The sequence below is a fragment of the Simochromis diagramma genome, unplaced genomic scaffold, assembly GCF_900408965.1.
Source record: "Simochromis diagramma unplaced genomic scaffold, fSimDia1.1 OVJJ01000387.1, whole genome shotgun sequence".
In the NCBI taxonomy this organism is placed as follows: domain Eukaryota; kingdom Metazoa; phylum Chordata; class Actinopteri; order Cichliformes; family Cichlidae; genus Simochromis; species Simochromis diagramma.
In genome coordinates, this window is record NW_024387152.1 from 7,252 (window position 1) to 31,719 (window position 24,468).

Genomic DNA, 24,468 nt, shown 5'->3' on the forward strand with positions numbered 1-24,468 from the left:
CAACTTTTTCTCCAATCATTCAATTCAAATTATATACAGTGTCCTAAAATGGGGAGAACACTTAAAGAAATTTACAACCAGGCAAGTGAATGGTATAAAATAATAATGTTTATCAAAGACCATGCCGGGCTTCTTCACATCTAAACAAGGCCTTCTGGTGAGTTTTGTTGTTTTGGAGATGTTGGCATTTTTTTAATCCATACAGAAAAATGTAATCCTTAAAATGAAAATCTCCAAACAACAATCTATGAAGTGTTTACTCATTGGACAGGCTTTCAAAACACAACATTGGAATAACTGTTTAATGAAACCTGCTTTTTCAAATCTGCTGTTTCCACAGTTAATGTTTCCTTTTTGTAGAGCATTTAAAGAAGGAAACTGTGCCTACTTCTTTTTATAACCAAGTCCATTAAAAACTATGAAAACAATCTGTGGGCCAACTAGAGCTGAGTTTATGGAGACAGAAACACAGAAGAAGACAGCAAGGTAACTAAATAGACATCTTTTTGTCTTCCACACTCAGACAAATAATCAAACTAACTAACATCCCTGCTTTCGAGTACAAACTCTATGGTTGTTCAAGATGCAATACGTCTTACAACATGCTGCTGATTTTATTTATCGTTTCATCAGAAAAGACATTGCAAACTGCTCAGATTCAAATAATTTATTTTACCCAGAAAAACAAAAATATTAAAAAAAAAAAAAAAGTTAAAGAGAATTCTTTGTATTTCCTCTCACAGTATGAAAATCACAGATTTAATATTGCATACATCTACTGCATACATCACCTAAACATCCAGAGCAGCACAGGTGGTGTCACGGTAAAAAGCAATGTGCTCTATCTGCTATTCACACTGTGTGTGTTGGTGCAAAGAAGCAAACTGTGCACAGTGAAACACTGTGTGGCATAAATATACTTGAAAACAAATATTGACATCGGCATTACTTTCCTTAGCATTTTAGATAAGCGGAATATAAACATTTAACAAATGGGGTTTAACCAATGTGAAGTGTCTGTTAACAACCATAGCTCCTCTTGTGCAAGCCCACAGTGCATAAACATAAGCAGGATGATGCGTGAACAGATAATGAATAAAAACACAATTTATTCTCAGATGAGAAATTAGAATTGCTGACAGATTATACAGGTTAATACTGAACACTTAAAATGTCCTGATATCTGCTACATTTTAGTGCGCTATAACCATGTCGCAATGTTTATATAAGGTTTATAAAGTGCTGCCACAAAGTATCCCAAAGGTCAACTGAGCAGAATTTATCATCATAACAGAAGTTGCTACAGTCTAGTTTCCATCCAAACACTGCACACATTTGAACACATTTCAGAAAATCATTAAGCTCAAAGCAAACTTCTATGCATATCTGTTTCCATATGTATGTGTGACTGCATGAAGGTGGATACTTGAGTATAAGTAGCTGATGATGTTAAATTTATTGCCGGGTGTTATCACAACCACTGCAGAACAACAGTGTGCAAATTATATATTACAAAAGATCGCCAGCAAAATTAGTAGCACTGCCAAAGTATGCAGAAAAAATGAAATTATATTTACATTTGTTTCATATATTAATTTAACTAATGCTCCCCCTCGCCATTAGTTCTCACATACATACTGTATGCTTCTATCTGACATGCTTCATGCACGATTAGTGTATAAAAAGCTAGTTTCAATTGCACTTTGCCACATTTCACTGTTATCAATACACACATAATTTTTTGAACTTTAAAAGTATTTTTTCTTCTTTTTTTCTGAACTTACACCTCAGATTTTATATCCAAAATGGTCAAAAAATGCAGGTGGATGGAAATATCTTTAAGTCTTTTGACTTACTCATACAATGATTGTCGATAAATCAAAGATGCGTGGATTACCACGTTAGCAGATGACAGCCTTCAGACAAAGATTTTGAGAGTTGTCACCATCAATCTGCAAAAATCTACAAGGAGAGTCTGTTGTGCAGGTGAGGTCGGACCGAGTCCATTCTGTCCTGTCTCTGCAAACTGCTGGAAATCAGGTCCCATTTGGAGGAACACAGTTAAACAGTCAGAGGCTACACTTTAATTTATCGCTGCAAATATGCTGAGACATGGTGCTTTACATCGGCAGTGCAATGGTCATGAGAGTCTGTGTACTTGAGATGCAACCTTTCTAGAGTTCATGAAGTCTTTTCAAGATCGCAGGCACTGATTATCACATAAAACTGAACTGAAGAGCTGGAATTAAACCCAGTTTTTCAGCACACTAAAGTTTCTAATACGCTTCGTATTACAGCATTTCCTTTTTTGTTTGTCGTTGTCCAACAACCCTGTCCGCCTCGCCTCTCAGCTGCTCCAAATCGTCCTCTGAGCTGTGCCGCACCCCCCTTGAGAAAATCTTGCGACGTGACTGGGAGCTAAGGTCCAGGAGATCAAAGGAATCGGAGGAGAAGAGGCTATCCTCGCTCACAACACTAGAGGGGCGGCTATGACGGCCCTCAGCATCCCCTGCAGTCTGGAGGAGATGCTGCAGAGCCTCTGGGAATATCGCAGGAGTTGGAGAGGGAGAGGACTGGTGGTTGTCAGGAAGATCCAGGCTGCGAGAAAACTTTCCATTACGTTTCAAAATACCCTTACGTCTTCTTACTGCTTCTGTGCGCATTGTGGGACTGTCTTCAACTCCAGGGAGACATGTTTGTTGTTTGTGGGAACAGGACTCACCTGCATTACTGTCTGTACTTCCTACACCTGAGCCCCTTCTGTCTGATGAGGAACCATAACCTGACTCCCCACCATACAAGTTCTTTAGTATCCCTTTCTTGGGCATTTTGGACGACGGCTGACTGAATGTAGTTGGAGACAGAAGGCTGGTTGATAGGACGTCAACATACGCATGAGTAAGACTGTGTGTTCGACAGGGCTGCGGTGCAGTGTTACAGAGCTGAGAGGGGGAGTTATCCCTGGGAGGGGTGTGAAAGACTGAATCTAAACTTCTCTGGTGTTTCAGAATACCTTTGGGCTTTTTTCTTTCAAAAGTGGAAGTGGAGGAAATCACCACGGAAGAAGCAGTTGCTAAACAAACGTCACTGCAAGCTCCCTGTGCAGTCTGGGGAATCGCATTCTCCTTGCGAGACTTCCTAAGACTCGATATTCCACCACGCACCCTTGCACCTCCCCCACATTCGTGCTTTAGAGGTAAGCTGAAGTAAAAGGGGTTGGAAGCGTGTTGAGGAAGACCGGAAGAGTCTGAGGACAGGCAGTCTGCATCCACCGTCAAACTGCTAGCAGCAGCAACCTGATTCTGCCAGTCGATGTAGCGAGCCAGCAGCGGGGAGGGGCACTCTTGGTGTGGAAATGAAGGGCAGTCACACACACTCTCTTCATATCCCCAGTTCACCCACCAGTGGTTAGCCACGTCCTCTATCGTGGCTCTCTCATCCACACGCACTGTCAGCAACCAGCCGATGAGAGCACAGGCGTCTGGAGGGGAAAGAGTCAACAGTTATTTATGGCCACTACGCTGACAAACCAGATCCCATTTGACAGCTTTAAAAATATATATAAAAAATAAAGTTATGAAGCTTTACCAGAGGAGGGGTTGGGTCTGCGATAGCGACCTTGGCTGATCTGCTCTGTGAGTTTTGTGTGACTGGCCCCATCGAATGGCATGCTGCTGTAAACAAGGGCATACAGCAACACCCCCAGTGCCCAGCAGTCCACCTAAGACACAAACACATACAGAATGAAATATTATATTATTTTAAAGCATATTCATGAACAAAAGAAGATGTACTATGGTTTAAAGCTACACTAATCCAGAAGATATGAATTTTACACTGCTAAATTAGTGTAATTTAGCATTGCACTATAAATAACAATGTTGGATTCATGAAAGACACAAAATGCAGCAGAACCAGCGACATCATAATTTTTTTACATTTTAAAGAGCTTTTTTTCATGCCAGCATCTGGTGCCTACAATACCCACAATGCAAGTTGTTAGAATTAGCTAATGTACTAGAAAGCTGTTGTTTTAAAAGAAAACCAGCCACATGTGGTGACATTAAATGATGATGTAATCTCACCAAAAGCAGCCCTCCAGTCTTGCAGTAAACAAAACTGATTATTCTGTGAACATTTTAAAACAACCTAACATTCATAATGCTGGGAATTAACAGCATGTTGACCAACCTCTGGTCCCTGGTATGGGAGCCCTTTCACGATCTCTGGGGCAGCGTAGAGCGGACTTCCACAGTAGGTTTGCAGCAGCGTGCCCTTGTGGAAATTATTTGAGAGGCCAAAATCAGCCAGCTGCAAAAAAGAAAGAATGCAAATTAACATATTTTGTTAATAATTATTTTTATTTCTTCCTACTGCTGACACTATTCAAAGCTTTCACAGCTGCTGGATGTGTCTGCGCTCATTTTCTGTGTCAAGTAAACACAAGAGGTTCATGTGACACTGTGAATCATAGATGGCGTAACAAACTAACAGCTGTCACATTACAAAGACAACAGATCTCAGTCCAGATGTCTCTCCACAAACTCAAAACACTGATATCTCAAACTTTATGTCACAGTGAACTAATCAGTTCACACTGAATCCTGCACTGAGTTTCATTCACTTTAGCACTCGGCCTCACGCAATCTAAATTCCTTTTCAGTGACTATGTACGGAAAGCTTTTAGTCATGTGGGAAAGAAAATACACAATAACTCAAAAGCAATTCCTTTTAAAGGAGCCAAAAATACTGCAGGTATGCTGAGCTTTTGCCAGAGTAAGTGTGAGCGAGGAAAAGGGGAGCGGGCCAAAAGCATCAGGCTGCTTACGCCCACGTAACGGAACAATCACTCACTCGAGGCTCCGAAAGCCATACGCAGACATACTGTGTCTCTCCTCTATCTGCAAAGATTATAAACATGCATGCTGGCTCACTATCAGCCCTCGTGGTGTTAAAAATATTCACAATGACAGCTTCACTTCCATGGTAGAGAGATACGGGGAAACAAAGACCTCATTGAAGACGACAACACTGTAAATGCAAGCCAGCTCACTGTTCATATATAGCCAGTGGCAATTAGCACATTTCTTTGGACTCCCATATGTTTGCATGCATTCAGCCTATAGTGAGACAGTTCTTCATGAAGCTGGAAGAGTGAATGAATGAATACCAAATGCTTACGAAAACAAAGTCAAACACAAAGTTACACTCTACAGACTAATATTCTACTTTCAACTTGACATGACCTAACATTTCACATATCCGCCTCTCTCTGCCCCATACAGATGCCATTAAGCAGCTATTGTGCAGACATAACAACGCATTGCACAGAGCCTCGGTCATTTCCTGCAGCAGATGCCGAGAAAGGCCGGTGTGGTGAACCTCCGGTGATGTGGTTGGCAGCGAATGAAGACCCGCAGAGAAGTCTGCACATAGCGTTTTCTTTTGACAGACAGAGCACACATACGTAAACCCCCTGACTGGCATGAATCCTCAAGATTGTCGCTAAATTCCCGGCATTCCCTGCTGACCATGCACAGCTCTGATATAGGGAGAACAATGCCCAAATAAGGCAAGAAATATTCCCTGGGTTCTTTTGTAAGGCCTTACATTGTGTTTTTTCACATTCACTGTGCATTGCTCAACGACACATTGAAATTCCTCTGGGTAGAAAATGCTCCAACATATATCCTGAAAGTACACTGTTCGCATTTTATGTTGGAGGCGGCAAAACAATCCACGTAGTATGGATCAGATGATAATGGGAAACTATGAATTATGTATCATTAAATGCTCAGGAAATGTGGCAAGATGGCTCAGTTAGTGCACAATATTTTCTTAGGATCCTACCTTTACATTCAAATCTTGGTCCAAAAGAATGTTCTCCAGCTTGAGGTCTCGATGCACAACCCCGTTCTGCAAGACAGGAGAAACACACTTGAGGTCCTGCTCTTGGAGAGTCTGAAGGAAGATCATCAGACTGTTTAATTATTCTCAAGCATGAGAAGGTGCTCTGTTTTTTCATCGGATGACGGTTTGAGCCGCCGACTGGTATTAAGCACAAGTGTGCAAGGAAAAGGCAGATGACTCAAAATCTACACTATTTGTAGCAAAATAAATTGCATATGTAGTACCTCATTAGGTGTGGTCACCCAGGAAATCATGTGACACTTTAAACATTCATGTCAGTTCGTCTTAAACAAACTTTATTTCATTTATTAAATTCTCTTCTTATGTGAAGGAAAGGGCCAATGACCTCAGACAGTGCTTTGTGTGCTACATGTAACTGCACTGTGTGTGTATGTGTGCAAGCACGGCAGACACACATATGGTTAGATGTGGTTTATCAGGTCAATATTATTACTATCGTTTAAAATGCCTGTGAACGGAGCAGTGAATGGCCCTCGATTATTTCCATTTTTCTCATGAAGCCTTGCTCGTCTTTCCATGTGCACCGCATACCTCTGAGACACATTCAATAATTCATTCACGCTGGAACATTCATGTCTATTTTGGGACAATATTCAAGGGCACGAGGAGCCCAAATTCCATCACCCTGCACACCACAGAGACGCAGAAGCTGAATGATAAGTTTAACGTGAGCAGATTCACACAGAGTCCAAACTGCCAAAATAAGAAAAGCAAAACAACTGCCTTTTTTTTTTCCATGTCCAGCTCAGCTGACAGTCAGGCAGATATCCTAAGTTCCACTGTAATGCACTTCTGTTTAAACAGGACTTAATAACTCCTCGATAATTCCTGCTTTCTGGCCTGATTTTATGTACACAACAATAAATCAGAGAAACAAAGAAGTGTTTGTTTCTATGCCAAGGCTTACAGTAATGTTGAAGGAGGCTCATTTAGCGTTTGTTAAATGTGTCAGTGTGTGACTGTAAAGAACAATCGAGCCTTATAATGCGCTCTTAACCCAAAGAGATCTGAAAACTCAAGTCAAGTTTTTCTGCAGTAATAGGATTAGGATTTATTGGTTTAAGCGGTACAGTATTTGCATGTGTGCACACGTGCCTGTGTGCAATTTGCTAACTTGTAATGTATTCCTGTTGGGCACCTGCAGAACACATGTGGGTAGGTTGTTTGGTGTGTATAAACCTTATGGCAGTAGTGGACAGCAGATGTAATCTGTCTGAAGATGCTGCGGGCTTCTGTTTCTGGCAGTCGCCTCCTCTCCTGTATGTAATCATACAGCTCTCCTCTGCTGGCGTACTCCATCACAATCACAATCTTATCCCGGCTCTCAAACACTGTCAACACAGGAAAACAGAAACCTTTAATGATGTTTTGGCTGTGTAGGTTTTCAACTCCTGTGTAATCCGTGTATGCAAATGCTTATTGATTTCAATAAATCTTCATAGAAACAGAAATATCTGCAGTTTCTGTCATTTGTACAACTTTAAAAGAGTCTCACTTGATGAATGGCTACCAATCGAAATGATATACTTAAGTATAGTGACAGGTGTGGGGCTAACTGGAATTTTTTATCTTATTGATGGACTATAACATCCTCCTCATTTGTTCTATTGAACAACAATACCCATCCAACAATAAATGGGAGACCTCTAGTGAATAAGGGTAAAAATCTTCTATTTTTATTGTTAAGTAACACTACAAGATGATGAAACAAGATACCAAAGACCATCTCTCAAGGCTGTTTTAGAAGTTTTACAATTCTTTTCCATCATATTGTTTCATTTCTGGGTGCTGTAGCTTTTAGCAAATCATTTTTGGGGAGATTACTTCTTGCTGCAATGAGTATTTTGGTGGTTTAGCCTGAATTGACCCAGAGTGGTATTTGTAGTAGTTTTGGGATATTTTTCCCAAATTAGTGCATCAGTGATATGATTTTAAGTTAAGTATTTGACAACAATGCAAGTTTATGGAACGGAGTAAGAAGACATGTGTACGATTCTTTGTACAAATAGGAAATACTTAGTTGGGTCGTGTCATTGTTGGTTTTGGGCTTCAAATAGGATTTGTGAGCATTACCAGCATTATCCCTTAGCCCCTGGCATTGTTGAACAACACTGCTGTAAATGCTGCTGTGTGTGTTGTGGAACTTAATATCTTTCAACTGACTTTCTTTAAAATATTGACTGCCTAAACGCTAGCTGGATACCAAACTATGAAATTGTCTGATTACGTGGGAAGGTGTGTCAGTGTCATCTTACCCTCATGGAAGCGTATGATGTTGGGGTGCCTGAGTGAAGATGTGATCTCAATCTCTCTCTGGATGTGAATTCTGTCCAGGTCGTCGGTGATGCGCTCCTTGCGGATTGACTTGATCGCCACCTTGGAAGGAAGACAAAGTTTAGAGGATATTATACAAAAAAGGTTGTGTCCAAATTTCATACACCATGTGTTAAATCTAGTGACTGAGTAATAAAACTTGAGCCAGTAGATTTAATTTCCATAAATTCCTCAGAAAACACACAAATTTAACCATTTTCTGCTTTACCTCCATCAAAGCAACAAATAAATAAACAGTTCATGCATCATCTGCACAGCCAAACATGGAAACATAGGCATACTGTACATACTGTTGATGCTTAAAAACACACACGCTCATACACTAATAAAATCTCTGGGTATTAGACATGATTATGTGGGTTTAAAGGCTGCATGGTGAGAGCAGATCTCGTGATGTGAGATGTTCAGAGGCAGAAGGTTGACAGCTGCAGTGTTCACACTCTGCTTCTTTAATCCCATACACCAGTGCAACCCGAAGCTTCTGAACACACACACGCAGGCCGACAATAAAAACATGCATCCTAAAACAAACCTATAAAACTGGTTGGATAGAATAAGTGTCACATAATCAACACTTTACAAAGACGAGACAAGTGCATGCAGGCAGACAACGAGGCATCGGAGTGTGCCTAAAATACACAAAGGACAACAGAGACGTGGAATATAACAAGTAGCTGAAGCCATGGGACTAATTTGTGAGGCTGATATTTAAACATGGGACGAAACATGCGCTGTATAATTTTGCATGTCCCTGTGGGTGAGCTCCCACAGGTCAAAACTCGAGTTTTCTCAGCTGGCGGGGGAAAAAAAATGTCTCCGAAAAACTGGAAGAGACACAGTTCGCACGCTCCATCAACCATGATAGTTATGCAACACAACACGAACACCATCCGGGGAACCCCTGAGACTGAAGTGACCTTCTGATTTATGAGGGCATCAGCTGAAGGGCAGATATTAAAAAGTTGGGGAGGCAGATTCTGATGCTCACTAAAGAGCCATTTATGACCCAAATACTTAAAGCAATGTGAGGAAGAGAAGGGGAGACTGTAAAATCAGTTACTGGGATGATTTAGTGCAATATAACAGATAAAAGTTGTGGATTAGACACGTCAAGATATAGACTGGGAGTCAAAAAATTCTACTGCCGTCTCAGCTCTAATTTACTACCAAGACTTTGAAGTGACACATGACACAGGGAATACAGACCCTCTGGGTATGGCTCAGGGCAAAGTGAGCATTTTATCTGACTGATTTCAAGGGGCCATGTGTGAGTAGAGGAAGCTGTGGTTGTTTGTGTTTGTGTGATCTCACCCTTATGCATGCAAATATCCTGCGGATGCATCACGCAGAGATATGACCTCTAAAGTATCCTTCTCACCAACAACATCTCATCGTTTCCTCTAAAAACTGCAACCATGCAAACTGCAACAATGTGTAGGAAACACAACGCAGCATGTGGGAGTCATTCAGGCGTTCTCTGACATCATCACGGCCTATATTATGATGGCATGGCAATTTTAGATGTGCAAAGGGATGTACTAGCTTTCCCATCCCCTTCTTGTTTTCCTGCTGACTCCAGTCTTGACTTATTGCAGGTGTGTTTGTCTGTATGAAGTCATCATGGGGGTTGGGGTGTGCACCAACTTCCTTCCTACACTGCTATTCTCACAAACACACAAATGTATCCCAGGAGCCTGAGCATCACTAAAGGTCCCTGCTGCATCTATGAACGATTTAGCGGCAGAATTATACAGGCTTTCTGCCAGAGTGAACCTTGACCTCCAATCATCTACACACAGCCTTAAGCCGTCCCTTTCCTTAACCAGGAATTGCAGAACTGATGGGAAACTGGGCAAAGACATATACATTAAATGCAAGAAAGGAAACAAGAATTTTTTTCTGATGGCATTATCTGATTGCTTCAATTCCTTTTTTTTTTTTTTCTTGCCTATGATATTTAAGCTTTAAAAACAAGTGAGGCTCCCAACCAGGGTAAGTGACCACAGAATACTTAGCTTGCATAACCAAGGCTGGTTATTCATCTTTCCTTTTGCTTTACCCTGTGCATTCATGAGGATGACTTACATTCCTTTCTTGCAGCGTCACAGGAAAACCACTTAGACACTTTACAGGAACAAGTCTCAAGTGAGCTCCTTAATATAAAATCAGTGATAGTGTCTTCTCTTCCTGCTCTTCTTCCTGCTTTCCTCTCCCATCTCCCCAAGCTCACAAAACAGCCCGCTAGCCTTGTTTCCAAAAATAATGCCTGTTTTGTTTCAAAGAATCCTTGGTATGTGCCTGCTAATGGCTCAAGGAATTCAGCTTTTCCCCCTTGTCCTACCAAACCCACTCACCCTGCGCACACACACACACACACACACACACACACACACACACACACACACACACACACACACACTACATGGCCTTGTTCCTCTCTCTGTATCCTACCAGCAGTCTCTTATACATGCTTCACTACATGTTAAGATATAGAATAGAATTGAATTGTACACAACAGAAAACAAGTTGCAAAGTGCTTGAAAGTCGTGCAAAGAAATGACCTGGTATGAATAGAGTCCGTGTGTGAGTGGCATGAGTGATGAGGGTAACTCAGGCCATGGCTCAGATTAGTGAGGTGATTGGGCAGGGGTGGGGTGTGGGGAGAAAGTGTTTTTTGACAGTCTGAATGTCCCAGGGGAAGAAGGTGTTTTTGAGTCTGAAGGTGTGGGACCTGATTGACCTGAGGCGCCAACCAGAAGGCAGCAGGTCATACAGGTGGTGGGCGTGGTGCAAAGGGTCGCCTGTGATGGCCCTGGTTTTCCTGAGATAGGAGGATCTGGCGATGGCTTCCAAGGGTGGTAGAGGGCAGTGACTGATGTTTTAGGTGATGTTAATTACGCTCTGCACAGGCTTCGTGTTCTCTGTTGTGGCCCCTGCGTAGCAAACACCCAGGAAGTAGAAGAGCACACTCTCCAATGAGGAGCAGTAGAAGGCCACTTCTGGTCCAGGTTATTCTTCCTCAGGACACAGAGGAAATGAAGCTGCTGTTGGGCTTTCTTTACCAGGGTGTTGTTGCTCCAGGTGAGATCCATGGAGATGTGGGTGATTCTACAGATTCCACCCATTCTTAATTTATAATGAGTGGGGAGTAGACCTATCTGTGCCTCATGAAGTCCATTATGAGTTCTTTTGTTTTAAGGGAGTTAAGCTTCAGGTTATTTTCTGAGCACCGTCAGGACATCATTGGCATACGTGTCGATGTCATTAGTTGGCTGGGTTGGTGTGCAGTCATAGGTGTACAATAGAGGGCTGAGAATGATTTGCTCTGTAAGCAAACTGGTGGGGGTTGAGGGAAGGGGGGTAGGCAGTCTCTGATATACTGAGACATTTTCTAGTTAGTGAGGGCTACGACGTCTCCACACCTGGCGGGGGTTACTATCAGTGAGGAGATCTGGCAATCACAGTTGAAGGAGCCAGACAAATTGTGAGAAACTCACTCTAATCAGGATCATCTTTTTTGTCGCAATCAGATTATGGAACTGTGTTTATTTACTAAAATAAACCAGAAAGGAAACTGATGAGGCCCCCGTCCTCTCAGATCACAGCACAGAGGGAGGGATTAAGGTCTGACCAGACATAAAACCACGATTATTCAAACTAATCTGGCACCACATTCTGTTTTAACCTAGATATTCAGATTGTGAAGTTAAATAGAAACTTGTTATGGTATTATGTCTCGCTCTCTCTGTGTGTGTGCTTAAGTCTGGGTTTTTAGGGGTCAGACTCTAGTTGGAGCAGACCTATTGTAGTGATTTTATCCCCTTTTTCAATTGCTGAGTGAGTCAGACCAAAGGCATCTCAAGCTGGCAGCACAAGAAATGGGTTCAGGATCAACGCATATCCTACCACACGCAGAGCGCCCCCCACGAAGTTCTTTCCACCTTCAAATTAATATTTAATTACCACTGAGCAACACTGTGGCAAGTGCAGCACGCAAGCACAGACGCATGAAGACACAGGCGAAAAGTAAAAGCATGGGAATCACATTACACTTTTTATAGGCTTTTTACAGGGTCAGCAGACGAGGTTAGGAGGTCAGATCAATTTCAGAAACTGATAATTGATCGTTTCCTTTCACCACATTTCACCCTTTGTTTAGGAAATAACGAGTCCTTCAGCCGCACAGCTCCGAAAAGCTTGAGGCAGTATAATATGATGGGTTATGGTGACCATCTTACCGTCTTCAGGCTCGCTCTCTCCACCGCTTTCTTCACTTTGCCGTAGGTGCCTTTCCCCAGCGTCTCCATCACCTCATAACGGTGCTTTAAGTTGTGCTTGTGCTGATGCTTTTTTACTTCAATGGACGCTGTGGCTGTGGATGCCTGGCCCAGCGCCTCCACGCCTACTTTCATGTTTCTCTGTCGCTTCTCCGCGTTGCAGGCACGGCGGCTGTCCATTCTCGGTGACTGCTCGCCGCCATGCTGGCTGCTGGACGCCGCGTCCTGCAGGCAGCCCAGCTCGGAGCGTCCGCTAGTGTTCATTGCGTCTCTGCTGTCCGCCTCACGTCTGCCCATCCTCTCTGCGCACTTTGCGCACCTGTCAGGAGCAGCTTTCCTCGGGACGGGATCCCCAAATCAATTTGAGTTTTGATAAAAAGCAGCTGGAGCTCTTTTTAATGATCGGGTTGTCCATATAGAGTCTCACACGTTTAAAGGAGGCTTCTGTAATGGTCTGAAAATTAAGAAATGCCCCAAAGCCGTCTGATCTATCGGCCCAGCTGTTGTTTTCTACTACCACTCTCAGTCTCAGGAGCACAGCAACAGGAGCGACGGGAACCACACGCTCCGAGGCGAGGGGTGGAGCCTCGACAAGGCAACATCCCCGAGCGTCACACTCGTTTGGGATTAATTTGGGTTTTTCCAGCGAATACTTGACCTACCCAGCGACAGAAACACGGGGGAAGAAGGCATGCGGGGAATGTCCTGCGGGTCAGATTTACCCTAAATCCATCACTTCAATCAGACATTTGTGGTGATGCTGTGCCATGCGGCGAGCTTTGAAGACTCTGAGGAAGTTGGCAGAGACTTTGCAGTCAGAGAAAAGGGATTTTATTCTTTTATTTAAAACGTACATTTTAAACAGTAAAACAAAGAAACAAAAAAACTGTTATAGATAAAGTAACCTCGGTTAAACGTCATGAAATAAGACAGCAGAAGCAAAGGACAGTGAGAGATACATGCTCTGTGGCTGTGTTGTGTGCAGAGTACAACTAACAAGTTAAGGATGGTTTAGCTGTCAGCAGTTGTTAAACCAGTATCTGCATTATATCTGCCAAATTTCCCTAGCAGAACTTAACACCAGGTAATGTGTGGCCCTTAATTTGAAACACAGCCAGAGAGAGTGAAGCAGCAGCAGCAGGTCCCACTCCAGCTTATGTGACACAAGGTGAGTTTAAAAAAGTGGAAACTACAAGTTATTCCAAATAATCATTAGTGTCAGTAGCAGTTTCAGCTGAAAGGACTGAGCTTTATCGTATGCTGGACGAGGAGTTCACAGCTACAAGATATTTTGAGGAAAGCAATGTGTTTGAAACTGAAGATATAGCATTTTAAAATACCACAGTGGCTCTGCTGCTTTATTAAAAGAAACGCTTTTGTTAGTTCTAATGAAACCGCATCAGGCAGGACACCAGCATAACTGTGAGCTCTCTAGTAGATGTTTCCGTGCATGACTAAATCACCCAGAATATCTGCAAGACCATTAGACTGCAGTACATGACGTCTCTGGCTTTTGTGGTTGGTAACATCAAAAGAACACTAACAGAAAGTGGGCTTAAAAGTAGGACAGGGGTTAAAATGAGGTTTACTGTTCTTTGTGGATTTTTGGAAATTGTTAAACTTATTCATCCTCGACTGACTCCTTCGTTGGGTTACCCACCACAAGCATATTATACTGGTTCAAATACTTCTTTCTCATTTGTTTCTCTGCTGTTGTTAAAATTTGATGACTCATAAAGTCCTATTTTTGGAGCTTTTGACTTAATCACAGCAACATTTGTAATGACAGTTACATACTGGAATTCAGTGCATGCAGCATACAATAAGGCAATGCCAAAGAAACAGTTTTAAACTTGTGGTTGAAGGTTGGAGATCAAAAGACATGCTGCTGAGGCATGAGCATGCATCTCTGAAACATCAGTGACATTTTTGCATGAAAACAACATTTCAGTTGAATGCAAAAGTTTAAACAACGAAATGCTTAAATAAATATATTTCAAGTGTAAGCCAGAAGAATGTGGCCACATGTTGAACATGCTGGCTTTTTTCCTTGTTGTAGTGTTGAGAATAGATTTGTGATGAGATCACAATCCATTGTTTCCACTGGAAACAAATAGATGTGAGTGAACAGTGACATCTAGTGGTCAGTTTTAAAATAATCTTTATAATTAATTTAATAAATGAAAATTCTCTAATTCATAAGTTTCCTTGATTACACATTTTTAAATGAATATTATATTTGGTATTCTGCATCACCTTCAAAGCCCAGCCACAGCAGTCAAATGGTGTACGCTTGGAGTTTGTCCCTGTTGCCATCCTCTCTTTCATAAGTGATAAATGGGATTAAAAAGGTAACATTATGCACATTAATTTAAAGGCAGCTAAGTTACACAGTGTAAGATATATGCACTGGGGCAGTCTCCTGGGATTCAACAGTTACTTAGTAACTTCAACAGTAACAGTAACTTAGTAAACAGCACTCGAATCATTGAGATACTGAAGTTAATGAAGAATAAATGTCAATAAAACATGAATTTCATGTTTCTTTGTTTGAAGACCTAAAAATTAGATTTAGCCTGAAATTTAAAACTGAAATAAATACTTGCACTTTCCAATAATCCCACTTACAGTTGATCATGGAATATTTAGTAAGAAACAAAGGAAACGCTCTGATCTTATCTTTTTTCTTTTTCTTTTTTTTAGGAGTGACCGTTTAGGGAGAGGTTCAATTTAAATTGAGTTTATGCGTATGAAACATTTGCTTTTTGGGTGATATTTGTTACATTTCTGAGATGTTTTGAACTTGCATGGCTGCTACCTTGGTCGGTTCTCTTTTGTAATATATACCACAGGGCTTTCCATAGCAGGAACACAAATCCTGTGGGCTTTAAAAGAAACAGTGAAACCAGTTCCTGCTGAAGTAAGGCGTCAGTGGTATTAATGAGATCAAATTCAGTCTCCTTGTCAGTATAGCTCTGAGTAAACTGGGACAGAAATGCCTATGAGCCTGCTGAGTAATGCTATCAGAGTTCACTTTATATCAGAACTGCCAGATAAGAGATCATTATGGCAGCTGATGCAGAAAAAGGTTTCTGAAGGAAAGCAGTACAAAATCATGTCTACCTGAAAAGACAACAGAAAAAGAAGTCACAGAGAGTAAGAAGACTGAAGAGAGGTTATTCTTTCCACAACACTGTGAGCTGTCAGTCGGGCTTCTGAATCACTGTCCCAGCAATCCTCCAGGAGCTCCCTCAGCGCAGCTCCCTGAGAACAATAAACATTTAGTCCACACATTACAGACACCACAGGTGTAAGTGGTACCACAAAGCCCCTATGCAAGAATACCTGTGGTAGCAGTTCCCAGTGTTCAGGTATACAGGGTCTTTTGTCCATATAGGACACGTACAGCATGAGGCTCTCCAGTGTTACATTGCTTCCCAGCTCTAGTTCATATGGCAAAAGATGCTGTGGTGCAGCTCCGCCTGCAGGTGGAAGCAGTGCTATTAGTTTTTTCTAGGCTTAGTGAATTGAAAATATGACTTGTCAGCCCAGAAACCAATGCATTAACTATCAGATTTCAAGCAACTGGGAAACCAGGCCGCCTGGAGCGCACTATTCACCAGTTTCTGATTCAGATCGGTTTTCCCCTTTCAGTGACACACCCACTGAAAAGCCAGTGTGGTAATTGTTCTTTTCTGAGAGGAATGAAAGCTGGACACTCTAGCAACAGCCTGAAATTGTACTGTTGATAATGACAACCCATTACAATAATAGGCTCGCCTTAAAGCAGAGAAAACTGAATGACCTGCAGTTTTTTGTTTCTAAATTCAGACTACATTAAAAGTATCATATTTGACTCCAAACACATCAGAAACACTGCAGGTGTATGACATGACATTTATCATTTGCACTGCTGCACCATTATTGTTTGTTTGTTAATTTATTTCAAACGTGTAAACAATATACAGGTACACTTCGTAAAGAAAATAAGAGTGAGAGAGAGAAAATACTATACAAAAGTCAATACATTTCAATATTGCTACCGTTCTGATTCATTTACATGTTGAAAGGGAGTGGGAAGAAGTACACACTTATTTAATCCCACCCATTTGCCATAAGTTATCAGTTAATATTTAGTCAGCTTCCTTACTGATATAATTTGTAATAAAAATAGTGAACAGATTTCTGAAATAATATATACTATATACTATAATATCACATCATGAAATTTTTTAAATAGAGACATTCACTTATTATCAATATTTTTCCTTTCTTTATAGTTCGAGAAGATCATATTTTTATAACTCTTTTTCAACTGTTTTCTGTTTGGACGTTGCGTTAATTCCATATTCAAACTGTTCCACAGTTTCACTCCATGAACAGAAACACAAAAGCTTTTTCTTGTAGTACGTACCTTACATGTAAAAAAAAAAAAAAAGGATAATTTCTAGTCAAATAAAGCTGCGCCTCACAGCTACACAATATACAGCAACCTTTTTACAGTTTGCCAAGCCGTTTAGGTACTCTGAATAACTTTACCTTGGCCTTCTGTACTACTCTAAAGAGCCTTGGACTTATTTTTGAACATCATAACATCATATCATCTACTCATAATGACTAACCTTCAAATAAATCATAGCAGCACATCCAGATCTCCCACAGCAGCAGACCCAAAGCGTAAACGTCACCCTGCATGAGAAACATGCTTTCGTTCAGGTTCACAAAGCCTTCCAGGATCTCAGGAGCCATGTAGTGCAGCGTGCCCAGTTGAATACACTACAAAAATACAAATTTATCTATTAGAAATAAGTAATAATATTGGATGTTTTGATTTCATGTAATTCTAGTGTGAAATTTTAATTACTTCAAAAAACAGCAGCAAGTCTAGGTCTTCAAGTTTTTTTGTTTTGTTATTTAAATAAGAGGATTTGAGTGGATAAACAGTAGTACCTGTGTCTCACCTTCGTGTTTTTATTCTGGTTGTGCCTGCGGTAAGGCTCTGAACAAGAACGCAGAATGGTGGAGCATCCAAAATCACACAGGGCACAGGTACCATCCGCCTTCACCAGCACGTTGGAGCTGCTGAGGTCTCTGTGGGCCACAGGAGGTTTGTGCAAATCTGTATGAAAAATCCAATAAACAATATTTTGTTCCTGTAGCTTACTCTCACATACCAAGACAGCCTCACATAAACAGCTTATCATTATTTAAGATTTGTGGCCACATTAGATGAATCACTGTAGTAGATCCATTGTTTGGATAAAAACAACTCATCTTTATTCTTGATGATAATAGTTTAAAAACATGCATTCTATGCTTCCCACATCAAACAGACAACCCATGCACACATGCATTTGTTGCAATATTATTCTGGCCAGTACCATGGCTGAGAAGGTCAGAGTGGAGATAGGAAAGTCCCTGTGATAGCGACTGGCACAGGTTCAGTGAGAACATCCAGCTCGTGGTTTGTTTTGACAAAAAGGAATGAAGAGATCCCTGAAATCAAAGGTATAATAGTCATTCGTACTTGAAGCATACAGTGGTTTCAAATACATAAAGCGCTATAGACTTAAAGCCATCGAACATAAACTATTCAACCATAAATATAGAAAAGCAATTATGTTTCACACATTAGCATTAGTTTTAAACTTTATGTAGAGCTGTTCTACTCTTACTGATCAACTGAAGTCCTACAAGGTTTAACCATACAGTACCGGATTATCCGATCTATGTCCAGGTTAGAATAACAGCTTAATATGACATGAATGTCTTCTGACTATGAGAATGTGAGAGCTCCACACAGAAAGACTAAGTTCAAACTAGGAAGCTTCCCTGCTGTGAGACAGCAATCCTGACCCCTGACCCATTAAACCTTTATTAATGGTTTTGTTCAGTATACCCATCTTAAAATCTTTACAGTGGTTTCCACTTAGTGTTTGCAATAATTTTATTAGCCTTACTCTACGATAATTCTGTCTCGGACTAGACATCTGATCAGAAATGGTTTTAATGATGAATGAGTCACATAATGCGACATGTTTCCTTCAGTCTCCGATGGGATCAAAAAGGAGCTGAAATCATTGTGATTAAATAAGAGATGTGGGTAGAATAGCTGGTTTAATAAATATTTTTAAACACAGTGGCTTAACCTGGCATATAATTTTACATTTTTATTGTAGCGCCTGTTCATTTATTCATTTTTCTTTAACATTTACTCACGTTACTTTAGATAATTTGAATAAATATTTTTCTTTTACCTATATATTCTATTTGTCACTTGTAACAGACTCTTAGTATTATTTACAAATATTTCTCTGGTCTGTTCCATGCAGTTTTTTCCTTGAGCAGCTGTTGTCTTCGTGCAAAGGTTTTCACTCACATATTCAGCAAACTGCAGCACGATGAACCAGCTTTTGTCATCTGGTTTCCTCCCAGCACCAAGAAAGTTCACAATGCTAGTATGCTTTGACAGCAGTAGCTCATAAATCTCCTTTTCTGTGTTAAAATTATGTTCATAGGCTGCAGGTAAAAATTTGACAGCCACCACAGAGCCCTGGTATGTCCCTTGAAAAACAGTTGCAAAATGCCCTCGGCCCACAATCTGCAGGACATAAACAAGTAAAGAATCAGAACCTGTATGCATTTCTTGCTGATAATTTGCACACTACCTACTGTGGAATTAACCTGTTTCATAGCAGAGCATACCTGCTGTAGCTCGATCTGACTGATGTCGATCTCAGAGGTTTTTGTCATTTGGCAGGAACAGGAGGGTCGGATGTGGCAATCATGACTGGGGGACTGTAGATTCTTCTCTGAAATATTATAGTAAAGAAGTGATTTAGTTGCCACCCATAGAAAGTAATCTGGTAGTACAATAAAGCCACCATTCATTTGAAAGCTTCCTGATTAGTTACTGAGAGCATGGAAATGTGACTGAAGAGTAGCAGAGGGAGTACCGTAACACAGATAAAAACCAAGGTCAGCGAAGCACATAGAATGAAGGCATTTCAAGGCCAAGACATCATGGGAACGCAATTTAAGTTGAGAAAATGTGGAAACAATAGATTTATTCTTCTGTGGAATTAAAAAAGACAAATGGACACATTATTACCATATTAATACTAAAAATAGACGGGTAAACCTAATATCTCATCACAGTTGATTGATGTGAACATGCAATGCAAATATTAAACACTAAAAATGTAAAACTGAAGGCAGAAAATGGACCTTAAACAAAACAGTCTTCAACCTCTGAGCTGGCCAGCTTGTTGTCAACTTTTATCACATGCGATGTTATCCCTTAATGAAATTCACGCAAGTTACACATCCCAGAGAACGACTCAACAAGTATGGAATGCCAGGACTGCCAAAATGAATTAATTAAATAGACCGTTAAATAATAAATAAATACATCATGAAATAATTAATTAAATGTGTCAATAATTAATCAAATATATATATATATATATATATATATATATATATATATATATATATATATATATATATAAAAACACCCAGCACGCCCCTGCGGGCGGTTTATCCTTCAAGCTCGGGTCCTCTACCAGAGGCCTGGGAGCTTGAGGGTCCTGCGCAGTATCTTAGCTGTTCCCAGGACTGCGCTCTTCTGGACAGAGATCTCCGATGTTATTCCCGGGATCTGCTGGAGCCACTCGCCTAGCTTGGGAGTCACCGCACCTAGTGCTCCGATTACCACGGGGACCACCGTTACCTTCACCCTCCACATCCTCTCGAGCTCTTCTCTGAGCCCTTGGTATTTCTCCAGCTTCTCGTGTTCCTTCTTCCTGATATTGCTGTCATTCGGAACCACTACATCGATCACTACGGCCGTCTTCTTCTGTTTGTCTACCACCACTATGTCCGGTTGGTTAGCCACCACCATTTTGTCCGTCTGTATCTGGAAGTCCCACAGGATCTTAGCTCGGTCATTCTCCACCACCCTTGGGGGCATCTCCCATTTTGACCTCGGGACTTCCAGGTTATACTCGGCACAGATGTTCCTGTACACTATGCCGGCCACTTGGTTGTGGCGTTCCATGTATGCCTTGCCTGCTAGCATCTTGCACCCTGCTGTTATGTGCTGGATTGTCTCTGGGGCATCTTTACACAGCCTGCACCTGGGGTCTTGCCTGGTGTGATAGACCCCAGCCTCTATGGATCTTGTACTCAGAGCTTGTTCTTGTGCTGCCATGATTAGTGCCTCTGTGCTGTCTTTCAGTCCAGCTTTGTCCAGCCACTGGTAGGATTTCTGGATATCAGCCACCCCCTCTATCTGCCGGTGGTACATACCGTGCAGGGGCCTGTCCTTCCATGATGGTTGCTCGCCTTCCTCCTCTTTCTTGGGTTTCTGCTGCCTGAGGTATTCACTGAGCACTCGGTCAGTTGGGGCCATCTTCCCAATGTATTCTTGGATGTTCGTTGTCTCATCCTGGACTGTGGTGCTGACACTCACCAGTCCCCGGCCCCCTTCCTTCCGCTTAGCGTACAGCCTCAGGGTGCTGGACTTGGGGTGAAACCCTCCATGCATGGTAAGGAGCTTTCTTGTCTTTATGTCAGTGGCTTCTATCTCCTCCTTTGGCCAGCCTATTACCCCAGCAGGGTACCTGATCACGGGCAGGGCGTACGTGTTGATGGCCCGGATCTTGTTCTTACCATTCAGCTGACTCCTCAGGACTTGCCTGACCCTCTGCAGGTACTTGGTGGTTGCAGCCTTTCTAGCGGCCTCTTCATGGTTCCCATTTGCCTGTGGGATCCCCAGGTACTTGTAACTGTCCTCTATGTCTGCAATGTTGCCTTCTGGTAGTTCAATCCCCTCAGTTCTGACTACCTTCCCTCTCTTTGTTACCATCCGACTACACTTCTCCAGTCCGAACGACATTCCAATGTCATTGCTGTATAGCCTGGTAGTGTGGATCAGTGAATCGATGTCTCGTTCACTCTTGGCATACAGCTTGATGTCATCCATGTACAGGGGGTGGCTGACAACTGCTCCGTTCCGTAGTCGGTATCCGTAGCCAGTCTTGTTAATGATCTCACTGAGGGGGTTCAGGCCTATGCAGAACAGCACCACAAGAAATCATGTGAAGAAGAAAATCTTCACACACACACAATAGAAAATATGTTGTTCTGCTCTAGAAAATCTGTAAAATAAAAAAACCGGACAGAGCATCTCCTTGGTAGATCCCGCACTTGATGGTGACTTGTGCTATGGGTTTGGAGTTGGCCTCTAGTGTTGTACGCCACATCCCCATTGAGTTCCTGATGAAGGCTCTTAGGGTCCCATTGATCTTGTACAATTCTAGGCATTCCAGTATCCAGCTGTGGGGCATTGAGTCATAGGCCTTCTTGTAATCAATCCAGGCAGTGCACAGGTTGGTCAGTCTGGTCTTGCAGTCTCGGCTGACTGTTCTGTCTACCAGTAGCTGGTGTTTTGCGCCTCTGGTATTCTTGCCAATTCCTTTCTGTGTCCCACTCATGTATTGACCCATGTGCCTGTTCATCTTAGCCGATATGATGCCTGACAGGAGCTTCCATGTAGTACTGAGGCAGGTTATTGGTCGGTAGTTGGAGGGGACCGGTCCCTTCTTGGGGTCCTTGGGGATCAGGACTGTCCGACCTTCGGTTAGCCATTCCGGGTGTCTCTCGTTAACTAGCAGCTGCATTGTATATATTGTTGCTATGCAGATTGCTCTGTTAAATAGCAATGGCCCTTTTTATTTTTAATCAGCCTTACTTTACTTTATATATATATATATATATATATATATATATATATATATATATATATATATATATATATATATATAATTAAATACATATTTGGACATATTTAATTAATTAATTAATTATTTATTATTTATTTCATATTTTAATTAATTATTGACACATTTAATTATTTCATGATAATTTTATTATTTCATTTTGGCAGTCCTGACCCTAGGGATTAAGACTGCCAAAATGAATAATTAATTAAATTATAGCATTAAAAAAAAAAGCATTAAAAGTGACATTGTTATTTTTAGGAAAATAGCAAACTGAATTTGAGTGTTTTTTCCCTGCATGCTGGACTTCTCTGAGAAATCTGAGGGTAAAGCATAACTTTGAAGGTGTAAAAGAAGATTCACTATTTTTTCTTTTCTTTTCTTTTCTTTTTTTGCAGTGGAGTCAGTCAGGTCAAACTGAATTACTCAAGTGGTATTTAAATCATAAATAATGTTTTTGAAGAAAAAAGAACTTTACTTTTCTTTTTTAGGCAACTTCTCCATTGAGCAGCAACGATCCAGAAACACATAAAGAGCAAAATCCCAACCAGAGGTTTCACAGCCTTTTTCATGAAGACGACTAAAAAGGGGAGAAAAAAGGATTAGGTGCCAGTTGAATTCTGAATGAATGATCATATCTATCGCACATGCAAATGGGTGAAGAATTAAAGGAAAAACACAACGATTTGAGCTAGAGATCTTTGTAATGGTGTGTGAGCCATTTTGCTGGCATGGTGATGGCTAACTGTTCCCTCCAAGAAAGCTCCAGATACTGACAAATCAATGCCAAGTGTTGGGTGTCTGGTAATGTTACACTTAATGTTGATTTTTCCTTAAATTTGTCAACCACCTGAATATATATTCAGTATAACAAGAGCCTAACAAGAAAAAGATCTTTGGTTTGATTCCCCGAGGGGCACAAATTCCTTTGGGGTTGCCTCGGGAAGGACATGAAGTGTTTTAGGCTTTTTAAATGCTTCTAATTGTATTATGATATATTATTCTTAAATTATACATTTATTTAGTAATTCACGGTTATATAACCTTATTAATACCATACCTGAAAAATAAGAGTAGGGGTGTGAAGCCTGTTCTTTTCCCCAAGTAATGTTGCCATTGCAGAGGTCTGTGTTGCACATGCACATCAAGAATTGATTGTTGATGCGTGTTTGTGCCTTGCAGGTTTCATCTGGGCATGACTTTTCAATTCTGTCACAAGCTGCAATCGAAAAATCAGGAGCACGACAAACAATATTACATACTTCATTATACTTCACAGCACGTGGCACATTTCAGCTGTTACAATTGGAGCGGGAGCTTTCTTTAAACTAGCTTATCAATCATTAGATTTTTTTTGCTAATGTGCTAAAAATGTGTTGTTGTTGTTGTTGTTTTCAATCACCCACTATACACTCCACGTACTTGTCCAGACATTCGGGCTTCTTACCAAGAATGTCAGCTTTTGGTGTGCCGTTAATGATCCGGTAGTAGCCCACGCAACAGTCCGTGGTCTCACAAACTTGCACTGACCCGCTCACACTGCCCGCAGCAGTGTATTTCTTATTCTGCCTGTAGTTATGCTTTGTACTTTCTGTTATTTGAAAAAAACACCTTCTCTTCTGCTGTAAGGGCTTGCTGTAGATGCACATAATACATTCTGGGAATAAAAAAAAAGAATAAAAAGAAAGTCGGACGTATAATGTAAGATGACAACGGTGATTAATAACATAGGAGTCTAAATTAGCCTAGTCAACAGTCCTTTTACAACACAAGCAACACAACCTGTAACTATTAGCAGCCATCATTAATCAAAATCAGACACAGAAAAAGGAACAAACAACATAGCAGATTGGCAGATGATTTTAAAAATACTCACCCAAGGCCAAAATCAGCCACCACCTTTCTACTAGCATGTTTATTCACCCTGAGCGGCGAAGTTGAATGACTGTCTTGAGAATGTGAGATTAGTTTCTCATGCTTGCAAGCGCACCTCCCACCAGCCCACACCTGCTCTTGTATCCTTGCGCGAGGACACTTGTTGTCTAAAACATTAAATTTAGCCTCCCAGACTATCGGCATCATCTATCATCATCGAGGTCTCACAAAATGGCAATTTCAAAGAACTCTGGAAGTATGCGCTAGGT

General features: G+C 41.2%; 2 protein-coding genes across 2 annotated transcripts; both read right to left on the reverse strand.

Moving 5' to 3' along the window:
- Nucleotides 1-589: 589 nt before the first annotated feature.
- Nucleotides 590-13,072, reverse strand: LOC120743896 (NUAK family SNF1-like kinase 1). Its single transcript, XM_040047905.1, has 7 exons — nucleotides 12,504-13,072; nucleotides 8,187-8,307; nucleotides 7,111-7,262; nucleotides 5,851-5,916; nucleotides 4,192-4,311; nucleotides 3,589-3,721; nucleotides 590-3,481 (listed from the first exon to the last, which is right to left on the reverse strand). Exons 1-7 carry the CDS (start codon nucleotides 12,837-12,839, stop codon nucleotides 2,292-2,294), a joined length of 2,118 nt encoding a protein of 705 aa, XP_039903839.1. The 5' UTR covers nucleotides 12,840-13,072; the 3' UTR covers nucleotides 590-2,291.
- A 2,033-nt stretch (nucleotides 13,073-15,105) lies between these two features.
- LOC120743897 (bone morphogenetic protein receptor type-2-like) lies at nucleotides 15,106-24,330 on the reverse strand. Its single transcript, XM_040047906.1, has 11 exons — nucleotides 24,201-24,330; nucleotides 23,772-23,981; nucleotides 23,385-23,543; nucleotides 22,803-22,904; nucleotides 19,248-19,354; nucleotides 18,922-19,143; nucleotides 17,924-18,038; nucleotides 17,504-17,661; nucleotides 17,165-17,318; nucleotides 15,888-16,024; nucleotides 15,106-15,806 (listed from the first exon to the last, which is right to left on the reverse strand). The coding sequence occupies exons 1-11, from the start codon at nucleotides 24,235-24,237 to the stop codon at nucleotides 15,690-15,692; spliced, it is 1,518 nt and encodes a 505-aa protein (XP_039903840.1). The 5' UTR covers nucleotides 24,238-24,330; the 3' UTR covers nucleotides 15,106-15,689.
- Nucleotides 24,331-24,468: the final 138 nt, after the last annotated feature.